Raw genomic sequence first — 12,931 nt, forward strand, 5'->3', positions numbered from 1 at the left:
GAATTCCTATTTGGTATTGTCTTATTTTAACTCTTCTTTTAGAAACAGTGACAACTTGCAAAAAGAAGTAACTAAAAAAACCACAATTATAAATTGAGATAATTTTTCTGTTAAAAAACAAACAAACAAACAAACAAACAAACAAACCCTACCCAAATTTCCCTTCTGGCAACACTAAGTATGAATGTAAATCTCCAACCTGAAAGAAGTCCTGTTTTTCCACAGTCACTCAAGCTGGAAAATCTGGAAATAGCTCAATATAAGACTTTAAAATAATGGAATTCAAATTATTTCCAATTCAGTTCTTTATAAAAAGAAAACCCCTGTTACTAGTCCCTTTTCCCTCTCCGAGAAACTTCAGGCTCCGCAGAAACGTCATTTCTGGCATCTGTACTCTTACCAGAAGGGGGCACTGTTGAATAGTGTTAAGCATCTCCTATCAGCCATTCCAGGCAAGTCTTCAAAATTCCAGGATTTCAAGACTTTTACCCTTAATCTTTCAGAAGTGCCTGTATTTCTTCCCCACTCCAATATTTTCTTAGAAATTAATCTCCAAATAATCTAAAATTCTAAGACAAAGTTAAGGAATTTTGGATTCATGAAACAGCCAGGGAAATTTTTGTTTGTTTTTAAAGGAGGCTCCAGACCCAATATGGGGCTTGCACACTCTACTGACTGAGCCAGCCAGGCGCCCCCACCAAACATTTTATTAAGGGAACAAAAATAGGAAAGAGCATATTCAATTCGGTTTTAATTTTGAGGACTATTTTATTTGTTGTTATATGTAATGAGGTTGATCAGATTATAGTTTATAATCTCTAGATATGCATGTGGTATTTTACCAATAGTGTTAAATATCTTAGAAAAAAATCAAGGATTGAGTTTACTGAAAGTCTGATGACAGGATCACTTTGTTTATGATTGAAAATGCATGAGTAATGAGTAAAGGAAGGAAGCACCAGGAAAAAAAAAAAAAAGTTTTATTAAAAAAATGCAGACACGGCACCTGGGTGGCTCAATCGCTTACATCTCTGACTTGATCTTCGGCTCAGGGTTATGGGATCGAGCCCCACGACAGGCTCCTCACTCAGCACAAAGTCTCTTGAGATTCTCCCTCACCTTCTCCCCCTGCTCACACGCTCTTTTTCTCTCAACTCAATAAAATCTTTTTTAAAAAAACGCAGACAAACTCAAGAGATGTGACTACTGCTCTGGAGTCTTACCAAAAAATCCTAACACATCCACTTCTATTTAGTCCCAATGCTTGGTTAACATCCCCGATCCAAATTAACCAGTCATGCAGGATGACTCCCCCTCAGCTTTAAGGACACAAGGGAAAGGGCCAACTCTTGACCAGAACACTGCGACGTCTTTCCCTGCACCAGAGTAACCTCCATGGCACGCAGTCCATCTGTTGACTGAACTCTGTCATGTTATGCAGCAAGTGTGGAGTCAGGGAATGACAGAGAGGAAATAGAGGAAAATATCCAAATGGATTTTTTCAAGAAAGCACAAAAGGGACAATTTTAGAGAAACTGGATGACTTTCTCAGCTCTGTTCTAAGAGCCCCAGCCTCAATCAAGTGAGGAACATGCTCATATAGGTGACTGACAAAGAACTTTTGAAGATTGAACGTGAACTAAGTTGGGGATTTCCTTTTGCTGTTGAGGAAGTAACACATACGCCAAGACCTTCCATTACAGTTCCATTTTGGCAGAAAATTGAATTTGGAAAATAGCAATGGAGTAAATCTCACTAAAGCCAGTCTATGCGGGACTTGCCCACAGCTAGTAACATACCTAAGGGACCCCGTTATCATGATGGTACAGAGTTGGCTTCAAAGAAACGTGTGCAAAGAAAACAGAGGGGGAAGAATACTTAAATGAGTTCTCCTCTCCGCTTCTTGGGACGCAGTTTCTAATGCAGTATGACAACTTTCCATACTCCAACCGAGGAAACAAAAGAGAGAGAAAGGAAGAGATTCGCTGGGAGATAAGGGAGTCCTGCAGATCTTCAAATTTTTTCCAAATAAACAGATTTCAAACGGATATGCTCTCTTTTCCCAACAACAAATAATAAGCAAATAAAAGACCCAGATTAACAATAAAACAGCCCAAAGAACAAAACATGTTTAACCACAAAAATGGGTACTTCAAGTTGTAGAATCTATCCCAAATTTCACAAAAGTATACTGAGCTTTATTTAATTGGTATGATTTATGTGTGGAAGAGACCAAAAGTAGAAGGCCAAACTGAATAAACTCTAAAAATCTGATTTTTATGATTATATAATAAAAGCATGTTCTCTGTACATATTTTCAAACCTACTTATTATATAGAAAATAATCAGTAAAATTTAAAAATGGCTATTAGTAAAGTGATACACTTAAACCCATTATTTCCATAATGAAGAAAACCACTACAGATGGACAGGAGGACGGACAGGAGGACAGACAGGCAGACGAACAGAGAGAAGCTCCAAATGTCACAAAGTGAAAAGTTCTTTCTAAAGACTAATGAAAGCATTAAAATTTCATATCAAAAGTCTCACAATTTAAAAAAAGGTATGAACAACAAAAAGTCTCACAATAAATATTGCCATGAGCATTTAGTGATTAAAAAGTCAATGTAAAAGAAGCCAATGTAATTAAAGATTATTCCTAAAAAGGAGCACGGATGAACGAGAGCACGTAGCCATTAACTACCTCCCCCTCACGCCTACAAGGAATTTCAACTTGCTCTGGAAATATGTGTATGACATATACACACGCACACGCATATGTATGTTAAGGGGGAGGGTATCACTTACCTCCGTGTCTCTGAACCTGTCTTCATAATCCAATCTATCCTTCTCCACAGCGGTCAGTTTAAGCTTCAAGTTAGATATTTCAGCCATCAGATCCAACTTCTGAGTTTCTAGGGATGTCCTACTCAGAAGCTCCTATTGGAATTTAAGAGATACACTCAAAACTTGTTTTATTACAAATCACCACATATGATTGTGTCTTACCCTGCAAAGCAGTAACTATCAAGTCGGGAATGTGGTAAAGATTAATCACTAAACAGATAAAATTTGAAAATATTATCTGCTTCTGTGAACCTTCATGGAGCAGAACTAAGTGTGCGCTTACTTCCTGGGGAGACGTACATGCTCTAGATATGCAGAAATCTTAACTGCTTCAAAGCCTGATGAGAACACTGATGCTGACAGGGTCGCTCTGTGTTAGGCACTGTTCTGATGTGGTTCGATCCTCAAAACAACTTTCTAAAGCAGAAACTCCTACTAAAGATAACTCAGGAATTATCTGTGTTCAACAAATGAGGAAGGTGAGGAACAGAGAGGCTGAAAACCTGCCAAAGGTCATACAGCAAGGATGTGGCAGAGCAAGGACTCAAACTGAAACAGTCTCCCTCCAGTACGTACCCTACCCGCTATATTATAGGCCCTCTCGTCTACGAGCACTGTGTGTGTGTGTGTGTGTTTGTGTGTGTGTGGTGTATTACAAGTTTGGGTTTGTTTTCTTTTCCCCATAAAAGTCACATATGGTACGTATCTTTTTTCTTAATCATAAAATATATGCTCATATCTGGGGGTTAGGAAACCATATGCAAATTTAAAGAAGAACATTAAAACTACCTATAATCCTATCAGTATTTTATTCCAGATTCAAATTACATGAACGCTTTCTATGTTATGCATGTGTTTTGAGACCCTGTTACCCTCGGTTTTTGCTTAAACTATGCCAGTCTCGGTGAATCATGAACTTCAATGCTGCGTCCGAGGGGACACAACAAACAAGTGCAGAACTTCAAACAGGCGAGCAAGAATACCCCACCTCAGTGACGGCTTCTGAACATACCTGCTGCAGCATTTCCTCTGTGGCATTCAGCTTCTCCCGGTGCTCTTCAAGACAAAATTCCAAATCTCGAATCTTCTCCCCCTGAGCATCCACGTGGTCTGTTAACACACTTACCTGTATATAGAGCAAAATACTGCAATAGATTAGGAAGGATTTGGGTCCCACTACAAACTTTATTTCTCTAAATAGAACAAAAACTGGAATGATGTCACTACCCATTTGTTGTAAGGGGAAAAAAAAAGCTGTCAATAAGACAGCAGTCCTTTACAATCCTATCTAAGTGATGCTTCTTGACCTGCAGACTCCCAATTTTTAAGGAGGTTAGGGCTGATTGGGGATATGCAATACCTTGTAGTTATAGGTTAACTTCATTTCAACCATTTTATGCGAGAGGGTATGTGCATAGATCATCATTTTGGGGAGGTTGGAATGGGAGTGGGAGGTAGTATTAGAGATTAAGAGAGTTACGTTTGAAAGAGAAGCTGTCAAGGACTACACGTGAGTCTTTCCCCACGATCACCAATCCCATAAATACACTGCAATTTACTTAACTCAAAATACCAAAATAAAAATGTTTGTCGTGCATTTAAAACATTAAGAAGAAGAAAACTCAAATTTAGCCACTAAACCAGAGTCCGCTACTCACTTCTGTTCTGTTCAGCTCACAGGATCATTTTTAAAATTGAAAATTAAATAGATTCAGATTCAAAAACATTCAGGTTTATGAAAATCTGTGGTATAAAATTGCAATTTATGCTGTAAATTAAAAACACCAGATCAACTAAGATGACAGACCAGATCAGAAAGTCAGCTTAGATGACACTGTGGCTGTCATCAGAGGAGCCGAGGCTGCTCACTCTAGACCGGGGAGGCACACCTTGGTGCTACCACAGTCCTCACCACTCCCTATTGTGTGTACGTACTTATTTCTATCAGCACTTATTTCTATCAGCAATCCGGCTCCCAAGCATCTGAATATGCCATCCCAATTTAAAATGGTCTTTGTAAATATGTTGTGGAGGAAGAATAGCATTGTTAAAAATCACTTGCCTGAAGAACGAGAGATTCGTTATCATTCTCTAAACGTGCTAGCCTTTCTTGATACACCTCTCCATTTCCATTTGTCTGAAAAGATGAAGGAGTACGTGTAAGGCTTGACTCTCTTTAAAACTGAAACGACTGTGAGCAAATAAAATGGCATACATTCTTAATCCAAGGAACCTGAATAGAATTCAGCCAGCTGCTGCCACCACTGCTAGAAAACACGAGTCTAAAACTTGGTCCATTTGCCTCAAAATAGGTAAAATGGGCATGGTAGGCATGTTATCACCAAACCAGACAAGTTCCCATCAAGCAGAAAAATCATGACCTAAAAGGAACAGTGGTTACTAACATGCTCGCAGGGACGCATAGCTGGGTCATACGAAGTTTCGCGAGTGTGTGGTCAGGCAGAAATTACTTATGCCCCCTGAATGATCTGTGCTATTTCTGGGTGGGGGCACTGGGAATGTCCTGGGCTGCCCTTATGTGCCTCCCCTCTCCTCCCAAGTTGCAAACCCAGAACTGCAAATGCCTGTCTTTACAGAGGAGGCCTTGGGGGCAGCTCATATCAGCTTCCTCCCTGTTACTCAGGACCAAATCTCAGGGCAAGCCTTCCCTTTGTCTTTGAAGCCTTTCTTCCTTCCCCTGAAAGCTTAGGAAGCAGTCCACAACTACTTCCCCCAACCGTCCCCATCCACACCTTACCAGGAACTTTATTAGCTCCCATTCTGACTTCACTCTTTGTGACTTTGCTCAACTCTATTAGGTTACGCCAAGCTCCCGCAGAGCCTGGAAACAGGTATCATCCTGCAACCACAGCACTGGCCTGGGGCTCTGCTTAGATTCGTGCTCACTTTCTTCACCTCCCTCCAGCCCCGCACGTTTTTATCAGATTCGGACATGTCTGTGCATGGTGTAAATGCTGAAGGAAACACCGATTGGGAAAGCGAGTCACATTTTTCTTTTTCTCAGCTGTCTCATATATAAAAGCCATTAAGGAGATACACAAAAAGGCTCACGGAGAGCACACAATATAAAAACATCATTTTGAAATACAGCAGTATATCTGATATGTCCCTTGTTATCTCATGTAAGTAGCTCATAATCATATGACGGGTAATCCCAATAGAATTTCCTGATTCCTCATTCAACTACAACAGAAATAAAAGCCACTGGAGCTCAAATTAGTTAGATAGGGCCATCCAGAGGTCAATGAAGAAAGCAAATAACTTCAGGGGCGCCTGGCAGGCTCAGTTGGTTAAGCATCTGCCTTCAGCTCAGGTCATGATCCCAGGGTCCTGGGATGGAGTCCTACATCAGGCTCCCTGCTCAGCAGGGAGTCCGCTTCTGCCTCTCCTCCCTGTGCATGCTCTCTCATTTTTTCTCTCTCTGAAATAAATAAAATCTTAAAAAAAAAAAAAAAGAGCAAATAACTTTAGGTTTAAACCAGAGAAACACAAACTCAACCTTATTGTCCAAGAACACAGCAGATGTGACATCTATTATTTTCCAGAATTAACTGGTATTCTTATACTACCTTTCCAAATAATGCAGTTTCCCATATAAATTCTGGAAGTAATAAAAGGCATGTGTTGAGCGCACGCACACACACGTACATGCAAATGCTAACAAAAAAGGAAATTGCAGCATGTTGCTTCTAAAAACTTAGATGCACTGGATACATTGCCCATGAGGCCACAAAAGAATCAGAAGCTAATGGAGGAAGGCTGCAACATGTATTTAGAGTGGATAAAGTTTTTTAACATCAGCTTGACCACATACCTGCCCTATAACCATTGCATAATTCTGGTCATATTGTAAACCGAAGTATCCAAATACATTACAAGTTGTGGCCTGAAAGACTTCCAACCCCAGGGACTGCCATGAAAATGAAATTTACGTAATTTCTTAAGGACAGTTTTTTGGAACAGAGCCAGGATGTATGATACACGTTCTCAATCTGAAGCAGTACTCAGACTGGCCTTCTACAGCTTTGAATTCCTCATTCTGATGATGAATGTTAGCAGGCATCTGCTTTTAAAACCCCACGTGCTTTTATAAACAGATACATTTCATGAGGTAGAAAAAAAGGTTTCTGTTCACTGAGGATAAAAAGTAAAAGTTGTTATTTCTTCCGATGGAAAGATTAGAAATGCTGCTATAGCAAGTTCTAGAAGGGTTTCACGAAGCTACTGCATTTGAAATGGAAATCAGATGTTCCAAAATCAGTATCACAAAACGATCTTAGAATCAAAATACTAAAAACTGACTCACTATGAGCATACATACTCACACTTCTCGAGACTAGTGATATTTACAAGAGTTCATAATGCTCAAGGAGTTCTTTTTTTAAAAGACCACAGGTCACCACAGCAAAACAAAGCCAAAGTTAAGAATCACCAATGGAGTAGTTAAATACTTTTCAAGGAGTGCACTGACCTAGTCAAGCAGGTGAAAGTCTAGTCTCTTCACACATTTATTTCTATTTCTGCCAATTCTGTTATCTTGGACTTAAGAATCCTTGCAGGAGGTAAATTCCATTAGGCAAATACCTTACCACCTCTGTTTTTCCTCCAACTCCCAAGCTTTACCAACCTGACCACTCAAAACCTCCCCACGTGGCATGCACTCTCGAAATCTATTCCTTTGGCGCGAGCCGTATTTCCCACCCTTTCCTCATCTTTCCTCGCTCTGTAAAGTCCAGCTCAACCTGGGCTTGGCCTGTGAAGTGTTCCTTGAGTTAACTGTTCACTCATAGGCCAGTTAGAGATTCCAGATCGTGGAATCCTCATCGTGGCAGGCAACACACTGAACAGATGAGGTTAGACGTGGCTACATGTATGTTCCCCTCTTCCAACAAACTGCCTTCTTTGTGAGTAGGTTTGCCTTTGCACCTGGCACACAGTGAGTTCAAACCAAATGACTATGGAATGAATAACGAATGATAGGTGTTCAATAACCATCAGATGAATACAGGATGAATGAACACTTGGTTGCAAGTTGGCCCTCTCACTTCTCACTCCGTGGTTGACCTGAAGCCTGTACTCCCTCTTGCTACCATGTTTAGGAGGTGTTTTCAGAGCCTTTTTAATGGACTATACTTGAGACTATCTTGCATGAACTCCCTTACATACTATCTTCTCCAAAGCAGAGTATATATGGCCTCCGACATCTTCCCTTTCTTCCGCCATCTTGGGGGAATTGAGTCTTACTTCCTGCTCAAAGCTCATTATTCCACATAACCTTTGGATCCTTAATTTCCTGCTTCCCTGAGACTTACAATTACCACCTCTACCCATACTATTCTCAGTTTCTTCCTCCTAGTGAACTTTCTTCCACTGGCCATTCCAACATCTACTCCAAGGCTGTGTGTCCACCACTATACTCACTCATCATTCCTCTCGGCCTCTACAAATCCATTTTTCTTAGCCAGTTCTCACCTCCTCCTTCTTACCTTATGCCATACTCTCTTCTGCCCCTACACTGGTTTCCCTTCTCTGTCTTGTCTTGTCCTTCACCACTTAGCTTTTCACCATATTCTGCCATGGATGGCTTCCTCATGACCTTACAAGAGTTGGTCACTTATTCTCCTTAATGATCCCTCAAGGCAAAACTACCTTACATTTCTTTTGATTCTCCCAAGATTCTTATAAAATCATGGGCAGAGAGTTAAAAATACATTGAGTATCAACTCTTGTTGAGTCTATTTGACATCCAAAGCACTGAACACCAGCTCAAATTACTTTACTCAAAATCCCAGAGATGCCTTCAAAATAACTCTTCCTACTTTCACTCATGATGCAACTCCATCCTGACCACATTCGATACAACTGAAAGTTTAAGTCAAAATCAGCATCAGCTTGGGGATTTCAATAGTATTGTAGCCAACTAACAGTGCGTGTGGAGGAGGGTATGGGACACTTGGGAGGGAAAAGCAAGGCAAGGGATCCAGCTCGAATGCAACAGTGATACTTTAATTAAGGAACTTGTGGTGTTTGCCGGATATTCCTGGCACGACGGGTAAAATGTCTAAATGGCTCTATTCCTTACAGAATTATAGAGTCCAAAAGTTAGCCAGCAACCACCCCTGGGAATATGAGTTGTCTGAATTCATGGAGCAGATGCTCCATATAATGCTAAAGGCACAATATACCTCACCCACAGTCATCTAGATAGAAGCTCTTCTATTTATATTATTTTCCTTTTAATGGTCAAGTAGACCCACGATCAAGTATAAAGATGTAATAAATGTTAGCATCTTGCTTCCCATGCCTCCCTTTCAAAAACTGTTTTATTATACAAAATTTCATTTGTATCTGAAAGTAGAGACCTTAAATACCCATCACACAACAATATCAACGGTTACTACTTCAAGGTAGGCAGGAATGTTTTGCCTGCTATGTTCACTTAAAGTATCGTGCTATATTTTCCTTTAATTTTCTTAGTTCTGTTGGTTTGCACTGGTCTCCAGTTGACTACCCTCTCTCCCCTGCTTCGTTTTGCTTTGTTCTTTCCAGAGCTCTACTGTCCTGTCTAAATCCCAAACCAACAAGCAAGCAGTGATTTGCCACAATTACACTTAACTTCTGTTGTAACACAGAACTCAGTTTGAATAGAACATTCCCAAATCAGAGTGCTGAGTAGCTAAATGACAATATGGAAAAGAAAATCAGTTCCATTTTATAAGGACAACAAATGTTAAGAAACAGTTGGACTGCTGCTATAACACAGACACACACACACAGACACATACACACACACACACACACACACACACACAGATACACAGTCTCCACCAAAGTCAATACACTTATTTTTTTTTAAGATTTTATTTATTTATTTGACACAGAGAGAGAGATCACAAGTAGGCAGAGAGGCAGGCAGAGAGAGAGGAGGAAGCAGTCTCCCCACTGTGCAGAGAGCCCAATGTGGGGCTCGATCCCAGGACCCTAAGATCATGATCTGAGCCAAAGGTAGAGGCTTAACCCACTGAGCCACTCAGGCGCCCCTCAATACACTTATTTTTTAAATTAGTTTTAAAAACTGCCATCCAGTTTTTTATTTCATGATGACATTTTTCAAAATTCTGTATCAAGGAAAAAAAAGGAAGGCGCAGCCCTCTAAATCTCCTTTGGTTAAATTTATCTCCAGCCACTCAAAGAACCCTCTCACACCAGGGCCTCGTGCACCCTAACCAGCATTACCTCTCTACTGCTGCGTGCAGACATTTGTTTGCCTGCTCTCTACCAGATACTGGAGTAGGAGGAGAAACGGAGAAAGACAGGAAGGCCACGAACACCACAGTCACATTTCACCAGGGCCTACCAGCACAAGAAGGAATCTCATACACTGTTGTCCAAAGAATAAATGAACGTGATGGCAAGAGCACTGGAAGTCAAACCACCAGGCAACAATACTCCACTCCCCTGTCCTCTCTCCAAGTGTGATGGAATCAGGGCGGTGAGGCTCTCACCTTGTGCCATGCATAATGATCTCAGGGCAACAGCACTGCCACTGGGAGCTACTGGAGCATCCCCACTGGAGTGTCCCCACTGATTGGCTGATGACGCTATGTACTAGCAGGTCTGCCTCCATCAATCTTGAAACACACCATTTATTGTCTCCTCTGAAATTTCTGTTATGACTCTAAAAAATAAATACGAACCCGGGGCAATACAGACAATCTTTCCAGGAAGATGTCTATTTCTTCCAAAATCTCATCAGGTCTGCTCAAAAAGAAATCCAAAGGGAGAAATCCATCTCACATATACAGCGTCACACCCAAAAAGCCCACTCATGACCCTCTCCTAGAAAAAGATGCCTGTTTATTCAAAGTCGCCAGAAAGTGCTTCAAAGCCCGAAGCTCAGGATAAGCCTGAGTACCTCCTGTACTTTCCAAGTCAAGAGAGCAGATGTGGTCAAAATCAGAAATATGGATTTATTTCTGGGTTGTAATTTTTCTCAGTGTTTGTTTTCCAGAAATAGAACACATCTTCTTCACTCAATAGCCAACGGGAGCAAGAAACAAGTGTTCTGGGGGTGAGAAGCTTTCACGTGAGCTAGGATGTCTCAGTGAGACACTGCTGAACTCAGATGATCTGTGACTCTGTGACCCAATCTTAAGATGGGCCTTGTTTGCCAAAGCTGGAACAAACATTCCCTGGAGACACACATGAAAAGGGAAGCTGGGCAGAGAGCAGTGGGGGATTCTGGGGACGGCGGGCCTAGAATGGGTCATGTGGCGGAGAGTCAGGGACTGGAGAGAATGTGCCCCACGTCTCACGTCATGAGTATTTTTATTTTTATGAAACTTGTTCTAAAAACTTTTTTAGAAGATACACTTGCAATTAATAGGACCTATTTTTTAAATGTAGGAATACGATGGAAATGTATTGTGACTTATCAGGTCAGAAGCCAGTGAGGCACACTTCAATTTATCTTATCGGCCACGATGCCGATTTGAAGTTCTATCATCGCAGTTCCACTCACTTTGTCAAAAACTGCACTTTTGTCATTTCTGCTGATTTTGCGAATGCCTCATACTAAAGCTGCTAAGCAACTGGTCACTTGTGGGATTTTATGCCCTGATCAAGGTCACGATCCTCAACGTCTTCTATTGGGAAAAGCATAGTATGAATGTTCTAGGCAACTCATAGAGTTGCTTGGCTCAAATAATTTGACATATTTTTCTGTTTGCCCTCTTGAACTTAGAGCTTGATAAAGCATGTAATTCTCCACCATTAATACTCCACCATTAATATCTCTATTAACAGGATAGAGATATCTCAGTACTTGACCAAATACGGCATACTCAACAGATTTGGGTTTTTGTTTTGTTTTAACCACAGGAGAGGAACTTCGGAGTCTTAAACTTGTCAGTGTTTAGAAGGTTACAGCTATAGCTACTTTATTCAAACAAATTCATTCTTAGTGATTTAATATCCCCTCACAAGTAACAAACTATTAATGTGACTATTTTCTTTCTTCTGAACCAGCTTCTGATCATATGAAAGAATGATACAGCAGAAATCAGTAGGGAAGGAAGACGCGACACCCGACAGGAAACCAGGGGGTCTCCTGGCCCAGACAAAGTAATTAGAACTGCAAAGGGCCAGTGGCATTAATGAGAAGATCGGTATCAGTCTTAAGGACATGGACTCCCAAGGTGGCTATCATTAAACATAAATGAAATCTTAATTATGTAACTGAGAAGAAGTCTCTAAAATATTGTCAAAGCTTCTCCATAGTCTGAAAAATGTCTGTAGTCTTGTAAAAAAGCCAAGATACAATCCAACCATCAGTTTTATCACTCCATGTAGGAGTGACACGGAACTGGAGCCAACACTTTCTTTCCCTCTTTGCAGATGGACCCCGTAGTTTCCCCTCCATCCTCTACAATCTCTTCAGTGTTGTATTTTCGACTCGTCTACCAGGCGCACCGACAAGCACTCATAAGTTCGCTCCCGGCACTCACATTCCCGTGCGGCAGAAGCTGTTGTCCCTGTTTCACAAACGAGGAAACGAGACAAACAGCTTAAAAAATCTCCCCCAAATCATGCAAGCTTCTAAGAATCAGCCCCCAAATTGAAATTCAGGTCTGTTGTCTCCAGCACCTGCATTGGGAAATGCCAAGATACAATCCAACCATCAGTTTTATCACAGTATTAATGTTCTCATTTTGGGTGGTGGTAAGATATACCCAGAAAATTTGTCACTTTTACCATTCTTAAGCATATAGTTCAGTGGCATTACTCGTATTACAGAAAGAACACTTTTTCTATCTTCTTCTCTCAATATTTTTAGTGGCATTCTTTAGATTTTATTTGTTCCAAATGTATTAAAACCATGGTATATACCAATGTGTTCAGGGAAAGGGCAGATCCTCCACGCCATCCGTTTTTGAGACGGATGCCTAGAAAGGGGCTTCACTGTTCCGGGAAGAAGAACGCGATTGGAAGCCCAATTCTATAGCTTCCCTCACACCCTAGAACTGACATGACCCCCACAGATCACTAGAGGGCACTTCCTATC

General features: G+C 40.9%; 1 protein-coding gene across 1 annotated transcript in view; it reads right to left on the reverse strand.

The window, feature by feature from the left end:
* Positions 1-12,649, reverse strand: part of LOC309870248 (liprin-beta-1-like) — a gene marked incomplete at both ends in the record, with an annotated part of 53,233 nt that extends 40,584 nt beyond the window's left edge. The window contains 6 exons of the mRNA XM_082742435.1: positions 2,809-2,940; positions 3,860-3,973; positions 4,910-4,984; positions 6,683-6,778; positions 12,331-12,401; positions 12,622-12,649. Of these exons, the coding sequence (XP_082598561.1) occupies positions 2,809-2,940; positions 3,860-3,973; positions 4,910-4,984; positions 6,683-6,778; positions 12,331-12,401; positions 12,622-12,649 (516 nt within the window). The remainder of the gene's footprint in view (positions 1-2,808; positions 2,941-3,859; positions 3,974-4,909; positions 4,985-6,682; positions 6,779-12,330; positions 12,402-12,621) is intronic.
* Between the last annotated feature and the right edge of the window lie 282 nt (positions 12,650-12,931).

This window comes from Mustela nivalis (genome assembly GCF_964662115.1).
Source record: "Mustela nivalis genome assembly, chromosome: 7".
NCBI classification, from domain to species: domain Eukaryota; kingdom Metazoa; phylum Chordata; class Mammalia; order Carnivora; family Mustelidae; genus Mustela; species Mustela nivalis.